Source organism: Erythrolamprus reginae, chromosome 6, assembly GCF_031021105.1.
Source record: "Erythrolamprus reginae isolate rEryReg1 chromosome 6, rEryReg1.hap1, whole genome shotgun sequence".
Lineage (NCBI taxonomy): Eukaryota > Metazoa > Chordata > Lepidosauria > Squamata > Dipsadidae > Erythrolamprus > Erythrolamprus reginae.
The window spans coordinates 81,575,719-81,597,643 of record NC_091955.1 but is presented as its reverse complement, the minus strand read 5'-3'; the positions used below and the strand labels follow the sequence as shown (position 1 = coordinate 81,597,643).

Sequence of the window (21,925 nt, the reverse complement as noted above, 5' to 3'; positions counted from 1 at the left end):
TTTTATTTATTTTATTTATTTTATTTATTTTATTTATTTTATTTATTTTATTTATTTTATTTATTTTATTTATTTTATTTATTTTATTTATTTTATTTATTTTATTTATTTTATTTTATTTATTTTATTTTATTTTATTTATTTTATTTTATTTATTTTATTTATTTTATTTATTTTATTTATTTTATTTATTTTATTTATTTTATTTATTTTATTTATTTTATTTTATTTTATTTTATTTATTTTATTTATTTTATTTATTTTATTTATTTTATTTATTTTATTTATTTTATTTATTTTATTTATTTTATTTATTTTATTTATTTTATTTATTTATTTATTAAATTTGTATTCCACCCCTCTCCGTAGACTCAGTGCGGCTCACAACAGTAACAGAAAAAGCAATGTACAATACAAATCGAATAATTAAAACTAAAAACCCATAATTTAAAAAAAGAACATGCACACAACATACCATCCATAAACAATACTGTATAGGTATGGGGAAGTTATATCAGTTCCCCCATGCCTGACGACAGAGGTGGGTTTTAAGGAGTTTACGAAAGGCAAGGAGTTATTATTAACCCTTGAGGAACTTGCTCAAAAGAGCCTCGGTGGCGCAGTGGTTAGAGCAGCGTTTCCCAACCGGTGTGCCGCGGCACAGTAGTGTGCCGCGAGACACGGTCAAGTGTGCCGCAGGAAGCTCCAGGTGGGCGGGGCACTGCCAGTGCCAGACCGCCAGTGCCTCCTACCTGGAGCTCCCACTCGCAACTGTCCCCCGGCTACTGCCCGATGCAGCTGTTTCCGGCTGGGCCCCAAAGAAGGAAGGCGGCAAAAAGGAGGCAGGGGCGGGGAGGTCTGGCAGTAGGAGTAAAGGGAGCCGCGGCCGCCCCTGCCTCCCCACGGTGCCTCTGGCCAAACGCGCCCCTGGCTTCTCTGCCCTGCCCCATTGCCCGTCCGATCCGCCCACTCTCCTCCTCCTCCTCCGCCGCCGCCTCCTGTATTGGGGCGTGATCCGCCCCCTCTCCTTCGCTGCCGGAGAGAGAATGGAGGGCGCCGTTGTCTTCGCCTCCGCCCGCCGGCTCCCCTGGCCCTCCCAGACGTCCCCAGTGCCCGGCCGCGCGCCGCCTCCCGTTAGCCCGGCCGACCTTTCCCTGCTGCCGTTTTCATGGCGCTCGCTCGCTTCTCCGGTCAGCAAAGCCATCTGCCCAGGAAAGCGCCGCGCCGCGCTTGCTGGCCGGAAAAGCAAGCGATCCGGGAGTCCGGGACTGTGTGGCTTTGCGCCATGAAGAGAAAACGGCAGCAGGGAAAGGTCAGCCGGGCTAACGGGAGGCGGCACGTGGCCGGGCGCTGGGAACGTCTGGGAGGGCGAGGAGGCTGATGGCTGCTGTTGCCTCTTAGCTGCAGAGTCGGCGGGCGGAGGCGAAGACAACGGCGCCCTCCATTCTCTCTCCAGCTCTCTCTCTCTCTTTCGTTTTCTCTCTGTTGCCGGCATGGTGAACGAGAGAGAAAGAGAGAGAGAGAAAAAGGAGGGGAGAGAGAATGAGAGAAAGAGAGAAAGAGAAAGAGAGGGAAAGAAAGCAAGAGAGAGAAAGAGAGGGGGGAAGGAGGGAGAGGGAAAGACATGGAGGGAGGGAAGGAGGGAGAGAGAAAGAGCAAAAAAGAGGAAGAAAGAAAGAGGGATGGAGAGAGAGAAAGAAGGGAAGGAAGAGAGAGAAAGAGGGAGGGAGAAATAGAGTGAAATGGAGGAAGAGATTTTTTTTGTCCAAACTTTTCTTTAGCCCCGCCCCCCGCCCCCCCTTCAGTGTTCCCCAGAATTTTGAAAATATGAATAATGTGCCGCGGCTCAAAAAAGGTTGGGAAACACTGGGTTAGAGTACACTATTGCAAGCTACTTCTGCTGATCACCTGCTGCGAGCAGTTTGGCAGATCGAATCTCAGTAGGCTCAAGGTTGACTCAGCCTTCCATCCTTCCAAGGTCGGTAAAATGTGGACCCAGATTGTTGGGGGCAATATGTTGACTCTCTTTAAACTATTTATAGAGGGCTGTAAAACACTGTGAAACAGTATATAAATGCTATTGCTTACCCAGTGGGATATCTTTTGGTTCAAAAGCAGATTTAGAAAGCAGATCTTCATATTCAGCTTTATATGTCGCTGTAAGAAGGAAATGAAGTTTTAGTTCAGCAAAAAGTTATTTCTCCACCGTTTAACACAAAAGGGTCAAATCTATCCAGTTCAGTATTCATTGCTCCACTCATAGAACTTATCCCTATTTTTCTGATTCTCTCTTCTCTGGGATCCTTCCCCAACATACATGTGTTTTCCCCTGTTCTGTCTGGGTCACTCCGGAAGCTAGGACCAACCCAAAAAGATAAGCCAGACACACCGGTTGAATCCAAACACAGTTTTATAATGGTAAAGAGAAAAGAAGCCAACAGAAAATGTCCTTGCAGGTCAGGAAAACACTGGAACTCCAAAAGAAACATGAAAGCAATTGTTCATACAGAAACACAGGATCCTTGATGCCAGACGAGGCTGTTGTGTTAACAGACACACACCTCCCACCAGTCTTCAAGGCTGCTGGGCCACGAGCCAGAAACAAAAACGCTGAGAGAAAATGCAGATAACACCAACTCCCGTTTGATAACACTCCACGCTGCCGGAATGGTTCTCATGCCTTATAAACCCTTCCCTGCTAATGAGGACCACACCCAACCTCCTGGTGTTCCTCATTCACCGCTGATAATATCTACGCAATTGATCTCTCCTTTGAGCTATGCGTCTCTGCCGCATACTAATGATAGCTTGTGCGTCATCATCCAGGGACTCCAGAGACTCACAGCTACTTGCTTGAGAGAGCCCCTCCCCAGGGCTCCCAGGCCTTGCATCACCTGCACTTTCGTGACTGCTATCTGCACTGTCTGACTGCCAAGAACTCTCCTCTCCGCTCTCAGCCTCCCCCGGGCATGGAGCCAGCAGAGACGCAGCTGGTCTTTGATCTGGCTCAGGCTGAACCACAACATCCCCAAAATAAGACCCTGTCTTAATATTGGAAGTCGGGGTGGCACAGTGGTTAGAGTGCAGCACTGCAGGCTACGTCAGCTAACTGCTAGCTGTAGTTCAGCAATTCAAATCTCACCAAGCTCCAAGTTGACTCAGCCTTTCGTCCTTCCGAGGTGGGTAAAACGAGGACCCAGATTGTTGGCGGCAATATGCGGATTCTGTAAACCGCTTAGAGAGGGCTGTAAAAGCACTGTGAAGCAGTAGATAAGTCTAAGTGCTATTGCTAAATGCTATTGTTATTGGAGATGGGTGGGGTGTCATCCACAGACTCACCTCACTTGTACACGTCACCCCCAGCCTCCTTTTTGCTATCAGAGGCAATATACTGATTCTGTAAACCACTTAGAGAGGGTTGGGAAGCATGTTGGAGTGGTATAGAAGTTTACGTGCTGGTGCTGTATTTAATAGATAGGTTGACCTTTCCCTTTCAAGATGCCCTTGATCAGACAAAGCTTAAAACCCGCGTGTTCCAATCAGGACAAAACTCACAATGTCTTCTGAGAAGAGTTTATATTTTTTTGCACCCTAAAAATTTTGTCATTGTACATCTTGGAATATTATTATTATTTATTAGACTTGTATGCCGCCCTTCTCCAAGGACTCTGGGCGGCTCACAATAATAATATGCGTACAAATCTAATACTGTATTTAAAATTCTAAACTAAAATTAACTCAATCACATGCACACATAACATTTCATGGTCAGAAAGAAGGGGGGGCATGCTTTAACTGCCCCAGGCCTGGTGACATAGATGGGTCTTAATGCTTTTGCGAAAGGCAATAGGAATACAATGTTCCCTCGATTTTTGCGGGGGATGCATTCCGAGACCGCCCGCGAAAGTCGAATTTCTGCGAAGTAGAGATGCGAAAGTAAATACACCATTTTTGGCTATGGACAGTATCACAAGCCTTCCCTTAACACTTTAAATCCCTAAATTACCATTTCCCATTCCCTTAACAACCATTTACTCACCATTATTACTGGTACTCACCATTGAATAAGACACTTAGTGATCCTGATATTTATAAACACAATTATTTATTAACAATAATTATTTTTTTTGTTATTAATTTGCAAAAATTATTAGTTTGACGATGATGTATGACATTATCGGGCTGGAAAAACTATGGTATAGGAAAAAAACTGTGAAGTATTTTTTAATTAATATTTTTTGAAAAACCGTGGTATAGGCTATTCGCGAAGTTTGAACCCACGAAAATTGAGGGAACACTGTAGTTTGACCTAAGAGGCTTTTTTTTTAAAAAAAAGGATCTTGATGAACAGATAAAAGATTGAAAATTGATGTGTTATTGTGCTCCATAGGACAAGTCAATTCAGAAGCTCCAACACACTTGATAATCCCAAATAATTCTCTAGTAAGGAGAAAAGGGTCCAATTGCAGATGACTGTAAAAGATAATGAATATTTCACCATAGAAAAACACACCTGCTCCAATCGACTACTTCAACTGCTTATGTCAATGGTATAAAATCTGTAGCCATAACTTTTACCTTTGCCTGTAGTTAATACTAAGTAGAATCCAATGCCATCAAGGCATTCCCCAGCCTGATTTGTACAATCAGGTGAGGCCTTAAAATTAAGTGAATCTCTCTAATTTCTCTTCACTCCCATTGACTCTGGATCAAAAGACAGGCAAATTTTCTATTTAGCAGAAGCCAGTGTTGAAGAGAACTTCCCCAACCAACCTGAAGAGACAAAAGTAAACTTGGCTTTGAATCCTCTGAAGTTATTTTCCTTGTCACTCTCGAAGTGGATCAGCATGATGTTCCCTGGGCTCCACACAGGTGAAGGAATTGAGAAACCACACAGGAGAGCTATAAGGGAGGAAAAAGAACACAACTTCTGCCATCAGCGAAGTATTTTTCTTCAGGAGCCATATGTCAAATAAGCAAAAGGAGCTCCCTCAGTCTAAATCACCTCAGGAAAGTTGATTCAAGATTTTGAAACAAATGGTTAAAACTGGATACATTTTGGTTTCTTCTGTAGTAATAATAATAATAATAATAATAATAATAATAATAACAACAACAACAACAACAACAACAACAATAGTAATATTTTTATTTATTTATTTATTTATTTAGTCCAATACATAATACACATTGAAGAGAATAGATATGTAATAATATAAATAAAGAAAAGAATAGAAGAAAAGATATAAAAGTATAGGTGAACATATTTGGAAAGGAAGAAAAGATAAGTGAGATGATAATAATAATAATAATAGTAATAACAACAACAGCAACAAACAACAACAATAGCAACAACAACAACAACAATAACAGAGTTGGAAGGGACCTTGGAGGTCTTCTAGTCCAACTTTCTGCTTGGGCAGGAAATCCTACACTACTTCACCTTTAACAACACTACACCTTTAACTATACTACTTCTCCTTTAACAACAACACAAGAGCACGTAATAGATACAAACTGAATGTAAATCACTCCAAAGTAGACTGCAGAAAATACAATTTCAGCAATAAAGTGGTCACCGCCTGGGACTCATTATCTGACTCTGTTGTTGCTTCCCCCAAACCCAAAATCTTCAACCTTACATTATCTAAAATTGACCTCTCCCCTTTTCTAAGAGGTCTGCAAGGGGCGTGCATAAGTGCACTTTTGTGCCTAATGTCCCTGTCCTACTGTCTTATTATCCTTTCTATTACTACGTTCTACTTATGTTATGTTATGTTATGTTATGTTATGTTATGTGGTGTTATGTTATGTTATGTTAATATGTACTATGATACTATACTTGTTTGACAAATAAATAAATAAAAATAAATAAAATACTTCAGACAAATGGTTATCCAACATCTTCTTTAAAACTTCCAGTGTTGGAGCATTCACAACTTCTGGAGGCAAGCTGTTTCACAGTAACTGTCAGGAAATTTCTTCTTAGTTCTAATTTTCTTCTCTCCTTGTTTAGTTTCCACCCATTGCTTCTTGTTCTACACTCAGGTACTTTGGAGAATAGCCTGACTCCCTCTTCTTTGTGGCCACCCCTGAGATATTAGAACACTGCTATCATGTCTCCCCTGGTCCTTCTTTTCATTAAACTAGACATGCCCAATTCCTGCAACTGTGCTTCATATGTTTTAGCCTCCAGTCCCCTAATCATCTTTGTTGCTCTTCTCAACATCTCAGTCCCAACATCCTTTTTGCATCGTGGCAACCAAAACTGAATGCAGTATTCCAAGGGTAGGCATTATAACATGGTATTAACACTTCACATGACCTTATCTCTTGTCCCCCACCACTGCCCATTTGACTTTCTTTCAGAATATAATCCTCACCATCTTCAAAAATAAATGGACAAGGTCCACTTTGCCCAGGAGTTTTGGGAGCTGTAGACCATTACTGAGACACCAGGTGGATTCTTTCAATTTTTTTGTTTTGGGAAGCCAGTACAATCTAATAGTCAAACCAATTATTACCTAGCTGGTGCTCTTCTTCAGCATCACCATAAACAACGACAGCATCATAAACACAATCCTGGCTGATTTCAACCACAAAGTCTTCAAACTCCAACTGAAAGGGAAAACATTACCATTCACTCCCATAGAACATACACAACAGCATTCCCATCCTTATGTCCTCTTGGACAGTGGTGGTGAGCCTTTTTTTTCCTTGGGTGCTAAAAAAGTTCAGGAGGGAAGTGTTTTCAATAGGAAAGTGAACACAAGAACAAAGGACGCCCTGCATTTTCTTTCAACATCTTTCAGTGCAAATTGGGTGCTCTGGGGTGGAGCTCCATTTTTGATACCCCAATGCGTGCCCCCCCCCCCCTGTCCTGGGAGCAGCCTACCACTGTCTATTTCCCTTTGCCACTCTGCAAGTGACAATACTCTCCTGTGAAGCCATTTTAAGTACTTTGCGAACACAGCTAAGCAAGATCGTTGCCACAAGAATGATTTGTGCCTGTCTGACACAGGCCTCCCGACAAAAGTGGCTTGCATTCCAACTGAGGTCATTGCTCCTTATTACCTTGATGACACGGTCCGCTGGGGCTTCAATGAGCCAGTGGCATTTTGTGCCGCTGGGATATAAGCCGGGGTAATTAGCCGTGTCAATCTTTCCTTCTTCCACCAGCATTGCAACACTGCCACAGCCAGAGCCTACGACATTGGAGCAAGAGAGGCGGAAGAAAATAAGCAAAGATGTTATGCATCAGCTGCACCTTATTAACTGGTCAATCAACATTCAGATCTTCTTCCACCGCGATATACTGAAAATATGCAAATGGAGGCAGCGGGTCGACTTGGGTTTTTTTGAGAATCAGTAGAGACGAAGAAGCTGCCTTTTCTCCAACCGCCCTCCACTAAGACGTCCAGAGGCAAAGGTGAGATTACCTGCTTCGGATGCTGGAAGCACAGCACTGAAGGTGAATTCAAAGCCTCTGCCCCCAATGCTGCCATCAGACGCAAATATAACAACGGCTTGGTCCGACTCGATCAGCAAGGGGGAAGGCAAGACATCCCCACAGATTTTACCTGTTAGAAGAGAACAAAGTCAAGGTGAGCCCCAGGGGAGTCACATTCATCCTACTGACCCACTCTTTGTAGCTTTAAAGACTACAAACAATTCAGGGCTGGATTCCTTTTAGATGAGATTAGATTAGATTAGATTTATTGGATTTATATGCCGCCCCTCTCCGTAGACTTGGGGCGGCTCACAACAGTGACAAAAACAATACATAATGACAAATCTAATATTTACCAATCTAATTACAGTTTTAAGTTAAAAAGTTCATAAAAGCAACCCCAATATATATTAAAAAACAAGCACACAATCAATCAAACACCAAAACAACATGGGCAAGGGGGAGATGTTTCAGTTCCCCCATGCCTGATGGCAGAGGTGGGTTTTAAGGAGTTTACAAAAGGCAAGGAGGGTGGGGGCAATCCTAATCTCAGGGGGGAGCTGGTTCCAGAGGGTCAGAGCCACCACAGAGAAGGCTCTTCCCCTGGGTCCCGCCAGACGACATTGTTTAGTCGACGGAACCCGAAGAAGGCCAACTCTGTGGGACCTAGCCCGTCGCTGGGATTCGTGCGGCAGAAGGTGGTCTTGGAGATATTCTGGTCCGGTGCCATGAAGGGCTTTTTACCTTTTCCTTTATTGGTGCACATTGCACATGGAGGGAAATGGAAAAGAAGGTTTGGGAAGGTTTGGAAACCCTCCTTGCAAACTAGTGGACACATAGAGAGCGAAAGGGTTGAATCTCCAACTTTCCCCTCTCGCTGGAAGGAAATCCTCTGTGCAAACTAGTGGACATATAGTGCGCAAAAGCAAGCTACATCGAGAGTTCTTCCTCCTCTCATTGGCTGGTGGCAAAGTGTCCCGTTTTCCCAAAAGCCCGGGGTGAATGGGGTCTTGTGCCTGTTTGGAGAAAGGCCTGTGACTAAGCGGCGGTGATGGGAGGGGCTTTGACAGAAGGGCTGGGCCAAACAGCTAGGCGGTTTCAGTGAAGGGGAAATGGCAGAACCCAATAGTTATTTATTTATTTTTTATTTATTTTATTTATTCATTTGTCCAATACACAAATACATAGGAAGAAAAATAGACATGTAGTAATATATATAAGGATAAAAGTGAACTTAGAGGAGAGGATATATGAAAGAAAGAAAATATATATGATAGGTGAAAGAAAGGAAAGACAATTGGACAGGGGACGAAAGGCACACCAGTGCACTTATGTACGCCCCTTACTGGCCTCTTAGGAACCTGGAGAGGTCAATCGTGGAGAGTCTAAGGGAGAAATGTTGGGGGCTAGGGGTTGACACAATTGATGAGTTCCACGCTTCGATAACTCGATTGTTGAAATCATATTTTTTACAGTCAAGTTTGGAGCGGTTTGTATTAAGTTTGAATCTGTTGCGTGCTCTTGTGTTGTTGCGGTTGAAGCTGAAGTAGTCATTGACTGGTAGGACGTTGCAGCATATGATCTTGTGGGCAATACTCAAATCGTGTTTTAGGCGCCATAGTTCTAGGCTTTCTAGGCCCAGGATTGTTAGTCTATTTTCGTAGGGTATTCTGTTTCGAGTAGAGGAGTGAAGGGCTCTTCTGGTGAAATATCTTTGGACATTTTCAAGGGTGTTGATGTCTGAGATGTGGTATGGGTTCCATACAGATGAGCAGTAGTCTAGGATGAGTCTGGCAAAAGTTTTGTAGGCTCTTGTGAGTAGTGTGAGATTGCCTGAGCAGAAGCTGCGTAGGATCAGGATAGTTGGAGGCAGAAGACTGGAGACCAATCAGGCATGGCCAACAGGAGGAGGCGAAAAGTCCCATTCCAGCACCTGTGATGGCCTGAGTGCTCTGCCAGCCAAAACAGGCTCCTAAGTGCCGTTTTCGGCTGTGATGGCCTCCTTCCACCTTCTGCCACTAAAAAAGGAGTTTGGGGTGATGCTTGTGGCCCTTGGGAGCTATGTTTTTGGTTGTAACATCCTCCTGCAACCCTCTGCCAGGGAAAATGGAGTTGGGCGTGCTGCCCATGGGCCTTGTGAGCTCTGTTTCTGCAATGGCCTCCTACAACCTTGTGCCAGTGAAAACAGTCCTTGGAGAGGGGTGGCATGCAAATCAAATTAATAAATAATAATAAATAAAACAGAGCTTGGGAGGGCCACATGCTGTTAAGGTGCATGCACAACAACCCTTGAGTTATCAAGGACATGCAAATAGAAACAGGATATTGCAGTAGATATGGGTGATTATCCAGTCACACACAGAGATATATTAAAGTGCATATAATGTTTACTTTTAAGAAATAGCACAGCCCAAATAAACAATCCAGGTCATACAAGTTCAAATCAGTCAATCTCTAGAAATACCATAATCTTCTTACTAGTTACTAGTCTTACTTTATCATATACAGTGGTACCTCATCTTACGAATGCCTCTTCTAACGAACTTTTCAAGATACAAACCCGGTGTTTAAGAATTTTTTGCCTCTTCTTCCGAACTATTTTCACCTTACGAAACCCAAGCCGCTGCTGCTGGGATGAAGGGGTTTCTTTCCCCCCCCCCCTTTTTTTAAAGAAAGAAAAGGGAGGGGCGGCTTGGAGGGGGAAAGACTTTGCATTAACAAGAGTAGGAGAGCAGCGTGCTTGCAGGCACTGAAAGGGTGTCTTTTGAAGAAAGAAAAGGGAGGGGCAGCTTGGAGGGGGAAAGACTTTGCAGAGAACTGCCACAGGCACTGAAAGGGTGTCTTTTGAAGAAAGAAAAGGGAGGGGCGCCCCCCTTGCCTTTCTTCCTTCCCACTCACCCTTTAGCCTAGCCTTGCTTCTTCCACCTGCCCCCTTTAGCTGCTCCTCCCTGCCCTCTATTCGCCTCCCTTCTAAAGTTTGGGATTTTCCTGAAGGATTTGCACACATTATTTGCTTTTACATTGATTCCTACGGGAAACATTGTTTCATCTTATGAACTTTTCACCTTACGAACCTCCTCCTGGAACCAATTAAGTTCGTATCATGAGGTACCACTGTACATTCAACAAAAAATATTACAGCTTACAAACACATCAGAATATCAGAGAGAATAACAGAGCATAACACAGGGATCACTATCAAGTCAAGGAGTCAATCAGAAAGAAACAACCGAGAAAGCCATGATCTCTAGCTCCCTCTTATGGGCACTTGCATAACTATAGCCAATCAGAACATAGCATACATTTTAAAGCTATATTACATCAATCCATACAACCATATAATGTGGGCTTGTTTATATATTAACAACCCAACCGTTTGGACAGAGTACTAACTCAAGTGGCCCTCCCAGGTGACATTTTTGTTGATAGAGGCACTGTGAGCTTATCCTTCTTTTGCTGTTTCCAGGGCAGCTCTGCGGGACAGATCTTCTTCTCCGGGTCCCATCGACTAAACAATGTCATTTGGCGGGTCCCAGGGGAAGAGCCTTCTCTGTGGTGACCCCGACTCTCTGGAACCAGCTCCCCCCGGAGATTATTTATTTATTTATTTATTTATTTATTTATTTAATTTGTATGCCGCCCCTCTCCATAGACTCGTGGCGGCTCACAACATATAATAAAACAATTCACAACAAATCTAATAAATTTAAAAAAATTTAAAACCCCATTATTAAACCAGACATACCATACATAAATTGTATAGGCCTGGGGAGGGAGGGGGAATGCCTCAATTCCCCCATACCTGACAGCAGAGGTGAGTTTTAAGGAGTTTACGGAAGGCAAGGAGGGTAGGGGCAGTTCTAATCTCCAGGGGGAGCTGGTTCCAGAGAGTCGGGGCCGCCACAGAGAAGGCTCTTCCCCTGGGACCCGCCAGATGACATTGATTAGAACTGCCCCCACCCTCCTTGCCTTCCGTAAACTCCTTAAAACCCACCTTTGCCACCAGGCATGGGGGAATTGAGATATCTCTCCCGGGCCTATACAATTTATGTATGGTATGTTTGCATGTATGTCTGATTAATAATGGGAGTTTTTAAATGTTTTTAAATTATTAGATTTGTTATTAATTGTTCTATTGCTGTTGTGAGCCGTCCCAAGTCTACGGAGAGGGGCGGCATACAAATCTAATAAATAATAATAATAATAATAATAATAATAATAATAATAATAAATAATCTAAGCATCCTGCATATAAATCCAGCCCCCAGGCCTTGAATTTGACACCCCTCATCTATCTGGAAAGATGAACTGTCTTTGGCCTCCATTCAATTGCAGGGCATGGTAGTAGAACGAGAGAGAGAAAACTGGAGAAGTCATAAAAAGAAGACCGAGGATTATTCTATCACTGAATTTGGGTCTACCACTGCACAAATTTGGTCCCTAAAACAGAGGAACCTTCCGGAAGAGATGGCAGGTTCTCAAACACATTTCACAGACTAAACTCTTTAAACTTTCCTCTTTAGGTCAGAAAAGCCACCAGTCCAGGGAGCAGCTGCTAGTCATAATTGATGTACTGGGCTAGGCAGAGAAATGGCCCAACTCAGTCAAGGGCAGTTTCCTAAATCATAGACTGAAATTTCACAAGGAATCGCCCGAGAGACCTTCCACCTACCAATTAATTCCTTCTTGCTTGAATAGAAAGCGACGTACTCCTGGTCACATTCAATCTCATCTTCTACATCTAGTTTGATAAATTCCACCAGGATGATTTTATCTTTAGATACAGTTAGGTTCCAAATGCACCAGCTGGAAATAGACAATTGAAAGTATGGCTTAGGCAGAAGACATGATGTTACTGAGCATCGGGTGTCAGGAACTGTCATGGACCTCTCAGCTGAAAATGCCTTACAATGATTCTTCTTCTACCGCCTCCCAAAGCACTAGAACAACAAACTCATCTCCTTCAACTTTTGATTGGATTGGATTTGTATGCCGCCCCTCTCCATAGACTCGGGGCGGCTAACAACAGTAGTAAACAACATATGACAATCTAATATAAACAGTTAAAAAAACCTTATTGTAAAACCAAACATACATACAGACATACCATGCATTAAAATTGTAAAGGCCTAGGGGGAAAGAATATCTCAATTCCCCCATGCCTGGCGGCAGAGGTGGGTTTTAAGAAGCTTACGAAAGGCAAGGAGGGTGGGAGCAATTCTAATCTCTGGGGGGAGTTGGTTCCAGAGGGTTGGGGCCGCCACAGAGAAGGCTCTTCCCCTGGGTCCCACCAAGCAACATCGTTTAGTTGACGGGACCCGGAGAAGACCCACTTTTTGGGACCTAACTGGTCGCTGGGATTCGTGCAGCAGAAGGCGGTCCCTGAGATAGTCTGGTCTGGTTTTGTTTGTTTGCCTTTTGTCTAGAAACTTAAGGCGGCATATATAAGGGCCCCTTGTTATATTTTCCTAACAACAATAGGAAGAGTGCGAGTCAGTTAACTAAGACAGATTGACAGGACCACGATCTCCCATGGATGATGATGGGACTCCCCATTCTTATTTGCCTTAACCACTAGAGTGTTTTTCAAACTTGGCAACTTTCAGATCCCAAGTTTGAAAAACACTCCATTACAGTTTTATGGCTCTATAATAAAGTACTGAAAAATGAAAATTCTGTAAAAAAAAAAAAAAAAGTTATTGGCTTGCTAGCATAAGATAGAAATCACAAGTATTGATTCAATGTCCTAGCTATGCCTACCCTACAATAACTTAAGCTACAGCCCCAGTTCCTCTTCCAAAGTTACTCTCAATTTTTAACCTTTATTTTAACTTTTATTCTTGCATTGGAAAGGAAGTTAGAACAATTATCACCAAGGCCCAGTAATTGGCTGCTGCCCCCAATGGTGGTGGTGGGGAGAACACACGAAGTGGGGTAATAGGTTTATGCATTATTTATTCAATACTTAATAGTTTTTTTTATTGTCCTTCCTTCCCTAGTACCTTAGTATGATCCTTAATTACTTTTAAAATAGGAAATAATCATTATCTACAACTAAATTTTATAGCAATTAAAGAAAACTGAGCTACTTGCCTAATCTGCTATCATATTGAACCTTGTGGGTTCAGTACTGTTCTGTCTGGGTCACTCCAGAAGCCAATACCAACCCGAAAAGAGAAGCCAGACACACTGGTAAAAGGCAAAGGCAGTTTTATAAAATTCAAGAAAAACACAGGTAACAGAAAATGTCCTTACAAACAGGAAAATGCTGTATCTTCAGATATATTCACGAAGGCCAAAAGTCCATGCAGCAATACAGAATTCTTACTGCCAAGCCAAGGCTGTAGATAGCAGACCTATACCTCCCACGGATCTTCCAAAGCTGCTGGGCCACAAGCCAGGAACAGAGACGCCGAGAAACAAGACAGGATAACGCCACGCCAAGCTGATAACACTCCACATGGCTTAAAGGGCTTGCCTGCCTTTTAAACCCTGCTGATGAGTACCACACCCAAACCCAGCTGTTTCTATTTCAATGGTGAAAATATCTCTTTAACTGCTCCTTTCGTTGCTCTGAACGTCGCTGTCTCATGTCAATGACAGCTTGTGCGTCATCACCTAATGACTCCAAGCTACTGGCTGGGGAGACGCCCCCCCCCCCCTGGGGGCTCTCATGCTGTTCTCCTTCATCTCATTCCTGATTTTCCTCTCCCCTGTCCGACTGTTCAGCCTCCTCCTCTGCGCTGTCATCCTCCTCCGGGCATAAGAGCCAGCAGAGACACAGCAGGTCCCTGAGCAGCCTCAGGCTGAATCACAACAAGTACAAACCTTTAAAACGTTACTGTGCTCCTCAACAAGTAATGCTGTCTATCATTTGTCCTTTTTGTGGCTATTCAAATAACGTGACTTAATCAACTGAAAAAGAGCCCAAGCACTATTTGAAAACTTATCTTGGTCGACAAACCACTCCTACCCAGTCACATGACCATCAACCCACACCCACAAAATAAGCCACGCCCACAGTGTGACAGGGTTTAAGATTTTTTTGCCTCTTCTTCCGAACTATTTTCACCTTACGAACCCGCCACCACCACTGGGATGCCCCGCCTCCGGACCTTCCATTGCCAGTGAAGTGCCCGTTTTTGCACTGCTGGGATTCTCCTGCTGGGATTCCCCTGCAGCATCACAAAAACACGGAAGTCCGGAGATGGGGTTTCCTATGGAGGGGAGCCTCAGGGGAATCCCAGCAGCACAAAAACGGGCACTTCGGCTGACAAAAGGGGTGAATTTTGGGCTTGCACGAATTAATCGCTTTTCCATTGATTCCTATGGGAAACATTGTTTCGTCTTACCAACTTTTCACCTTACGAACCTCGTCCTGGAATCAATTAAGTTCGTAAGACAAGGTATCACTGTATTATGCTTGTGTGAAACAATAAAGAGAGTTTTATTTCAAAGAAGTGGGTTTTTGAGCCTTGGAAAATTGCCAGAGACCAAGCGTAGAACAGTCCTCAGCTGTTTCCAGCATGGCCTTGGACTTTAACTAAAACAGGCCTTGACTTTAACACCCCGGTTCTATTGCATCTTTATCCACAAACTCTCCTTTTGTTCCTATCAAGGCAGCCCATTCAGCAATGTCCTTACTAAAGGAAAGTCAATGCTTGAGGTCAATGGATACCTATTATCAAGGTAGTTGTCTTCAGCCAGGCGAGGGTACCGAACAAGGCCACTTTCACCAAACACCAGCGTTCCATGGGGGTTGCACTCTTCTTGGCTGGATGCAGGCGGAAAGCTCGGCCCAGGTCCTGAGCAAAAGAAAGCAAAAAATGTACTATTGGGACGGAGCACCTGACCACATCGGCTGCTGCCCACAACTGCCCCTATCCCCCCCACATTTTGCTATGGGAGAAAAGAATTGTGTCAGTGGTGAAAGAAGGATAAGTTGAAAGCAATACTGACCTGTGATCATATGTTGAGTAATGAAATCCAGGAGCTCATTCACTTTAGAGAAAATGCCTGGAGAACCTCTACTGCCGTTGACCCTCTTGTCAGAAAGCCAGCCTTTCCCACAACCGATTCCCCATGAGGTGATGCCTACCAATGTCCAGGTGCCGCTGGCTTTCCTACACGCCAGAGGCCCTCCAGAATCACCCTGATATAAAACATAATAGGAGGAAAACCCTTCCAGGTAAGTGGTAACACAATCCATGTTTTTGCAAACATGCCAACAACATGATGCCTTCTCCACGTTATTTATTTCATTGAATGCATTGAGTTTAGAGTTTGCCTTCCTTTTGGCGCTCAAGGAGGCATATACGAGGGTCGCCCTGAAAGTAATGCACCACATTTTTTCCCTTCAACAATTATTTATTGAATACAATGAAACTTACACACAAGAAAGAATAATGTTTCTTCTACACTCCATATTTTTCCATGTAATCTCTGTCCCGTTCTATGGCCTTCCTCCAGCAAGACACAAGGGCGTGTAGGCCCTGTTGGTACCACTCCTTGTTCTGGTCACAAAGCCATTTCTGCATGGTATCAATCACCTCTAATGACCTCACTCTCTGTGCCCAGCGACTAACCATACTTCTGTCGACTGCAGATTCTCCATAAACTGCACACAAAAGTTTGTGAATGTTCCCAACAGTTTATTTCTCCGCAGTGAGAAATTCAATGATAACATGCTGCTTGTAACATACATCACTTACAGACGCCATTTCGAAACACTGCTGCAGCTATGCTATCTGTCCGAAGAAACGCAAAATTTACACAGGCATTCCTGACAATTCAAATAATGTATATCTGAAGTTTCACATTTGTACCTTTACTGTAGGTTGAGAAAAAAAAATGTGGTGCATTACTTTCTGGGCGACCTTTGTAGGTTGGGCTAACAGGGAGAGTGACCTGCCCAAAGTCAACCACAAAATTTCTGTATCTATGCATGGATGTGAATCTGGGACTTTCTTGATCATAGTCCAAATGTCTTAATCTATTAGATCTCTCATTTTATTTCACTCACTCACATTTAACTCTTTGGGCATGAACACTTCCTTAAATATATGTAATTGTTAAACCACTAATATAGACCAATATTTCTCAACATTTGCAACTTTAAGAGATTGATTGATTGATTGATTGATTGATTGATTGATTGATTGATTGATTGGATTTGTATGCCGCCCCTCTCCGTGGACTCGGGGCGGCTAACAACAGTGATAAAAACAGCATGTAGCAATCCAATAATAAAACAACTAAAAAACCCTTATTATAAAAACCAGATACATACAGACATACCATGCATAAACTGTAGAGGCCCAGGGGGAAAGAATATCTCAGTTTCCCCATGCCTGACGGCAGAGGTGGGTTTTAAGGAGCTTACAAAAGGCGAGGAGGGTGGGGGCAATTCTGATCTCTGGGGGGAGTTGGTTCCAGAGGGCCGGGGCCGCCACAGAGAAGGCTCTTCCCCTGGGTCCTGCCAAACGACATTGTTTAGTTGACGGGACCCGGAGAAGGCCCACTCTGTGGGACCTAATCGGTCGCTGGGATTTGTGCAGCAGAAGGCGGTCCCGGAGATAATCTGATCCGGTGCCATGAAGGCCTTTATAGGTCATAACCAACACTTTGAATTGTGACCGGAAACTGATCAGCAACCAATGCAGATTGCGGAGTGTTGGCGTGACATGGGCATATTTAGGGAAGCCCATGATTGCTCTCACAGCTGCATTCTGCATGATCTGGAGTTTCCGAACACTTTTCAAAGGTAGCCCCATGTAGAGAGCGTTACAGTAGTCGAGCCTCGAGGTGATGAGGGCGTGAGTGACTGTGAGCAGTGACTCCCGGTCCAGATAGAGTCGCAACTGTGGACTTCATCTCCCAGAATTCTCCAGCAAGCAGCTTACCAGGAAATTTTGGGAAATGAAATCTATCTCTCTTAAAGTTGCTATTGTTGAGAAACATTGGTATAGACCAGCAGTCGGTTGCTCCCAGTTTGGACCAGTTCTTAGAACTGTTAACGCTGGTGATGGGAGGCTCCGCCCACCTGCCCGGGATGCTTTTGCGCATGCACAAACCGGTGGCAAAATTATTTGAACGCCACTACTGGTATACAGTGTTCCCTCGATTTTCGCGGGTTCGAACTTTGCGAAAAGTCTATACCACGGTTTTTCAAAAATATTAATTAAAAAATACTTCGCGGGTTTTTTCCCCTATACCACGGTTTTTCTCGCCCAATGACGTCATATGTCATCACCGAACTTTCATCTGGCTTTAATAAATATTTTTAAAAATAAACTTTAATAAATAAACATAGTGAGTAATAATCTAAATGGTTGCTAAGGGAATGGGAAATTGCAATTCAGGGTTTTAAAGTGTTAAGGGATGGCTTGTGATACTGTCAATAGCCAAAAATGGTGTACTGTATTTACTTCCGCATCTCTACTTTGCGGAAATTCAACTTTTGCGGGCGGTCTCGGAACGCATCCCCCGCGAAAATCGAGGGAACACTGTATACTAAAATCTTGCAATGTATTTCTTTCTAACCATCACCCTTTCAGTATTGTATTGCCCAAATTCAATACCTTTAAAGGGAAAAAAAATCCAGCGAATACACAAAATTCAAAATTGTCTCAACCATAAAGGAAAAATAGGGTATCACATAAACCAAGGCTGTAAGCATGCAATTTTTCTTTGTTAGCTTTCTTTTTGTGTCTGTTACTGGGAGGCAACTGCTTTAGAACCAGCATTGCAAGTTATGATCCAGTATATTAAATTATCAGGTGGGTCGATATTTTAATCAAAGCAATAAAAGTGATCATTAGAAATACAATTCCAGCAATGATTTCACCACGATTGGCGCCTCGCCCTTAATTAGAAAAAGATTGTTTGAGGATGTCGTGAGAAATATGGGAAAACATAGAGAAAGTTTCCTAACAATGAAAAAATAAAATATAGAAACTTAGAAACATAGAAGACTGACGGCAGAAAAAGACCTCATGGTCCATCTAGTCTGCCCTTATACTATTTTCTGTATTTTATCTTAGGATGGATATATGTTTATCCCAGGCATGTTTAAATTCAGTTACTGTGGATTTATCTACCACATCTGCTGGAAGTTTGTTCCAAGGATCTACTACTCTTTCAGTAAAATAATATTTTCTCATGTTGCTTTTGATCTTTCCCACAACTAACTTCAGATTGTGTCCCCTTGTTCTTGTGTTCGCTTTCCTATTAAAAACACTTCCCTCCTGGACCTTATTTAACCCTTTAACATATTTAAATGTTTCGATCATGTCCCCCCTTTTCCTTCTGTCCTCCAGACTATACAGATTGAGTTCATGAAGTCTCTCCTGATACGTTTTATGCTTAAGACCTTCCACCATTCTTGTAGCCCGTCTTTGGACCTGTTCAATTTTGTCAATATCTTTTTGTAGGTGAGGTCTCCAGAACTGAACACAGTTTCCCAAATATCTTTGGGACAACTTGCAAACTCTTTTTCTGGGGTGCTTTAAATGCTTGTAGTATAGTTTCTACCTTGCACGCATCTCTTCCACCATCTGGAAAACCAGCACACAGCATGGATTTTTGTCCTGGGGGCAATTTTAAAGTTTTCAGCAATTTGTTGCAGGTTATGCTGTCAATGATAGGGAGCTCCACTTCTTGTAGGATATTTGACAGGGATCCAGCTGCAATAATAATAATAATAATAATAATAATAATAATAATAATAATGTTGTGGTTAGCTCTGGCCCAGCTCCTTCCCCAAGGACTGAGGATGTGAGGGAGACATCCACATGCTGCAGGCCTGTTTTGCCCCCGGTGGAATCTGCTGATGAAGGCTCCTCTGACCAAGAAGACATGAGTGACAGGGAGGAGGAGAGTGGGGCAGACAGCTCAGAAGGAGATCAATTATCTAGCTCCTCCTTGGATTCAGAACAAGAGTTAATGATACAGCCACACATGCGGAGAGCGGTGCATAGGCAACTACAACTGAGAGATTATTATCAAAGAAAATGAGGCCACCTGTGGTTGGGTGGGGCTGTGGTAATTAGTGAGGCTGCTATAAATAGAAGCCTGTGGGTTTGGCCATTGTGGAGGATTATCTGATCGTTGTGTTTCGTGACTGATTTACTGACTTTGACTTTTTGTGTGCTGATTTCCCCCCGCTTTGAAACTAAACCAGAGCAAAGTGTGTTTCACTTTGTGAAAGAAGAAGGACTGTGAATTGCCTCACAGCTGCAAGCTAAGTATCACAGAACTGATAAGGGACTTGTACAAATTACCAATTTGTTTGGAGACAAGTGCTCTTTGCTATACAAAAAGAGTGCTCTGTTTATTTGCATTATCCGTATAAAGAACATTGTTTTGAATTTTCAAATGTGTGTGTCTGAAATTGTATCTGTGCATTTTGGGGAGGATTCTACCAGAGAGCTCGACAGAACAAATAACAACAACAACAACAACGATGATAATAATAATAATAATAATAATAATAATAATAATAATAATAATAACAACAACAACAACAACAACAATAATAATAACAACAACCTAGATGCTTGCAGAAACCCATATCTACCAACAGTGCCAATCAATAATATTTGTGATACATTTTAAAATGTTCAGTTGACAGTTACATTTTATAATAATTGTTAGATTGTTTAGGGAAAATATATCATCCACAAAACAAACTTGAGTAAGGTGTGAGTAGTGTCAGCAATGGACTGTTCAGCAAATAATTTTTTTACTGCCACACTGTGGGTGTGGCTTATTGTGTGGGTGTGGCTCGATGGTCATATGACCAGCTGGGACTGGCTTGGCAGCCATGTGACCGGGTAGGAGTGGCTTGACAATCATGTAACTGGGGGTGGCCTTAAAGATCATGTGACTGGGTGGGAGTGGCTACCAACCAAGATAAGTTTTCAAATACCGTATTTTTCACTCTATAAGACGCACCTGCTGATAAGACGCACCTAGATTTTAGAGGAGGAAAATAGAAAAAAAATAGAAAGAAAGAAAGAAAGAAAGAAAGGGGGAAGGGACAGAACAGAGGAAGGAAGCAAGGAAACTTATGAAAGGGGAGAGTAAGAGAGGAAGGACTGAAGGAAGGGAGGGAGGGAAGAAGGTAGGAAGGAGAAAGAAAAGAAGAAATAGAGGAAGGGAAGGTAAAAGAGAGAAAGAAAAAGAGCAAGAAAGAAAGAAAAAGAGAGAAAGAAAGAGAATGAAAGAGAAATAAAAATAGAGAGGGGGAATGAAAGAAATGGAAGGAGGGAAGGTAAAAGAGAGAAAGAAAAAGAGGAAGAAAGAAAGAAAAAGAGAGAAAGAAAAAAGAATGAAAGAGCAAGAGAGAAAGAGAGAAAGCAGAAATGAGAAGCTGAGAGCTGGCAGGCCAGGAGCCTCGCATGTGCTGTTGGAAGGGGGCTTGGTGATCCTGGGAGATAGTGAACATTGTTCCTTCTTCCCTCCCAGCACAGAGGGGTGGCTTCCTCCCCGGTTCCCCGCTGCACCTCCCCAGTGCAAAGTGCAGGACTGCCGCCTCCCCCTCGCCCCAGGATCTCGCGCTTGCAGCTTCGGGCAGGGGGCTTGCGGGGAGGCGGCAAACGGTTGCTTGGAAGCAGAACCTCGGAGCAACTCAACCGCCTTGCTTCCACTGGAGAAACACCAAAGCGAGAGCTGGCAAGCGGGGGGGGGAACGGGGACTGCCTTCCGCGGGAGTTCGGGGGGGGGTTGGGGCGCGCAGGGGCCGGCAGGCAGGCAGGGAGGGAGGGAGGCTCCAGCATCGGACGGGTCGGACGGAGGTGTCGGACAGGCAGCTCCGACCGGCTGCGAGCGACTGGCTGGGTTTTGGGTCTTTGAGACCTCCCCGCCTCCTGAAGCGATTCCCGTAGCCTTCCCAAAGGCTCGGAGCCGCCAACGCTCCTCCGGTGCCGTTCCGCCTCCTAAACCTGCGCGGTGGAGGCGTCCCCCGGCCCAGCACTTCCGGAGGCCGAAAGGCGCGGCTCTCTTCGGGGTTGGGAAGAGGAGAGGCGGCGACAGAGGCGGGACACTTTTGGTGAGTATATCGCCGTCCCCCCCCTCTGCTCCAGCGCCTCCCCCCCCCCCTCCCTGCCTGCATCTTCGCTCCATAAGACGCCGCTGATTTTTCATCCTACTTTGGGAGGAAAAAAACTGCGTCTTATGGAGCGAAAAATACGGTAGATGCCTGGACTCTTTTTCAGGCATCTATTTGAATAGCCACAAAAAGGACAAATGATAGACAGCATTATTTGTTGAGGAACACAGTAATGTTTTAAGGTTTTGGACTGGACCCACAAGGTGCAGTATGAGAACAGATTGGGCAAGTAGCTCAATTTTCTTTAATTGCTATAAAAGTTCAGTTCTAGGTAATGATTAAAGTGATTAAAGCGTTTATAGGTAAAAACATACTATTTAATTATTTCCTAATTTAAAAGTAATTAAGGACCATACTAAGGTACT

The 21,925-nt window shown here is 43.4% G+C and overlaps 1 protein-coding gene across 2 annotated transcripts in view; it reads right to left on the bottom strand.

The window, feature by feature from the left end:
- The window catches only part of OVCH1 (ovochymase 1), a 77,325-nt gene that overhangs the window by 39,580 nt on the left and 15,820 nt on the right, over positions 1-21,925 (bottom strand). For both annotated transcript variants that reach the window (XM_070756422.1, XM_070756421.1), the window contains exons 7-15: positions 18,983-19,134; positions 15,410-15,602; positions 15,129-15,255; positions 12,123-12,256; positions 7,440-7,580; positions 7,075-7,205; positions 6,525-6,618; positions 4,774-4,902; positions 2,089-2,157 (exon numbers count right to left, since the gene is read on the bottom strand). In XM_070756422.1, the coding sequence (XP_070612523.1) occupies positions 2,089-2,157; positions 4,774-4,902; positions 6,525-6,618; positions 7,075-7,205; positions 7,440-7,580; positions 12,123-12,256; positions 15,129-15,255; positions 15,410-15,602; positions 18,983-19,134 (1,170 nt within the window). The remainder of the gene's footprint in view (positions 1-2,088; positions 2,158-4,773; positions 4,903-6,524; positions 6,619-7,074; positions 7,206-7,439; positions 7,581-12,122; positions 12,257-15,128; positions 15,256-15,409; positions 15,603-18,982; positions 19,135-21,925) is intronic.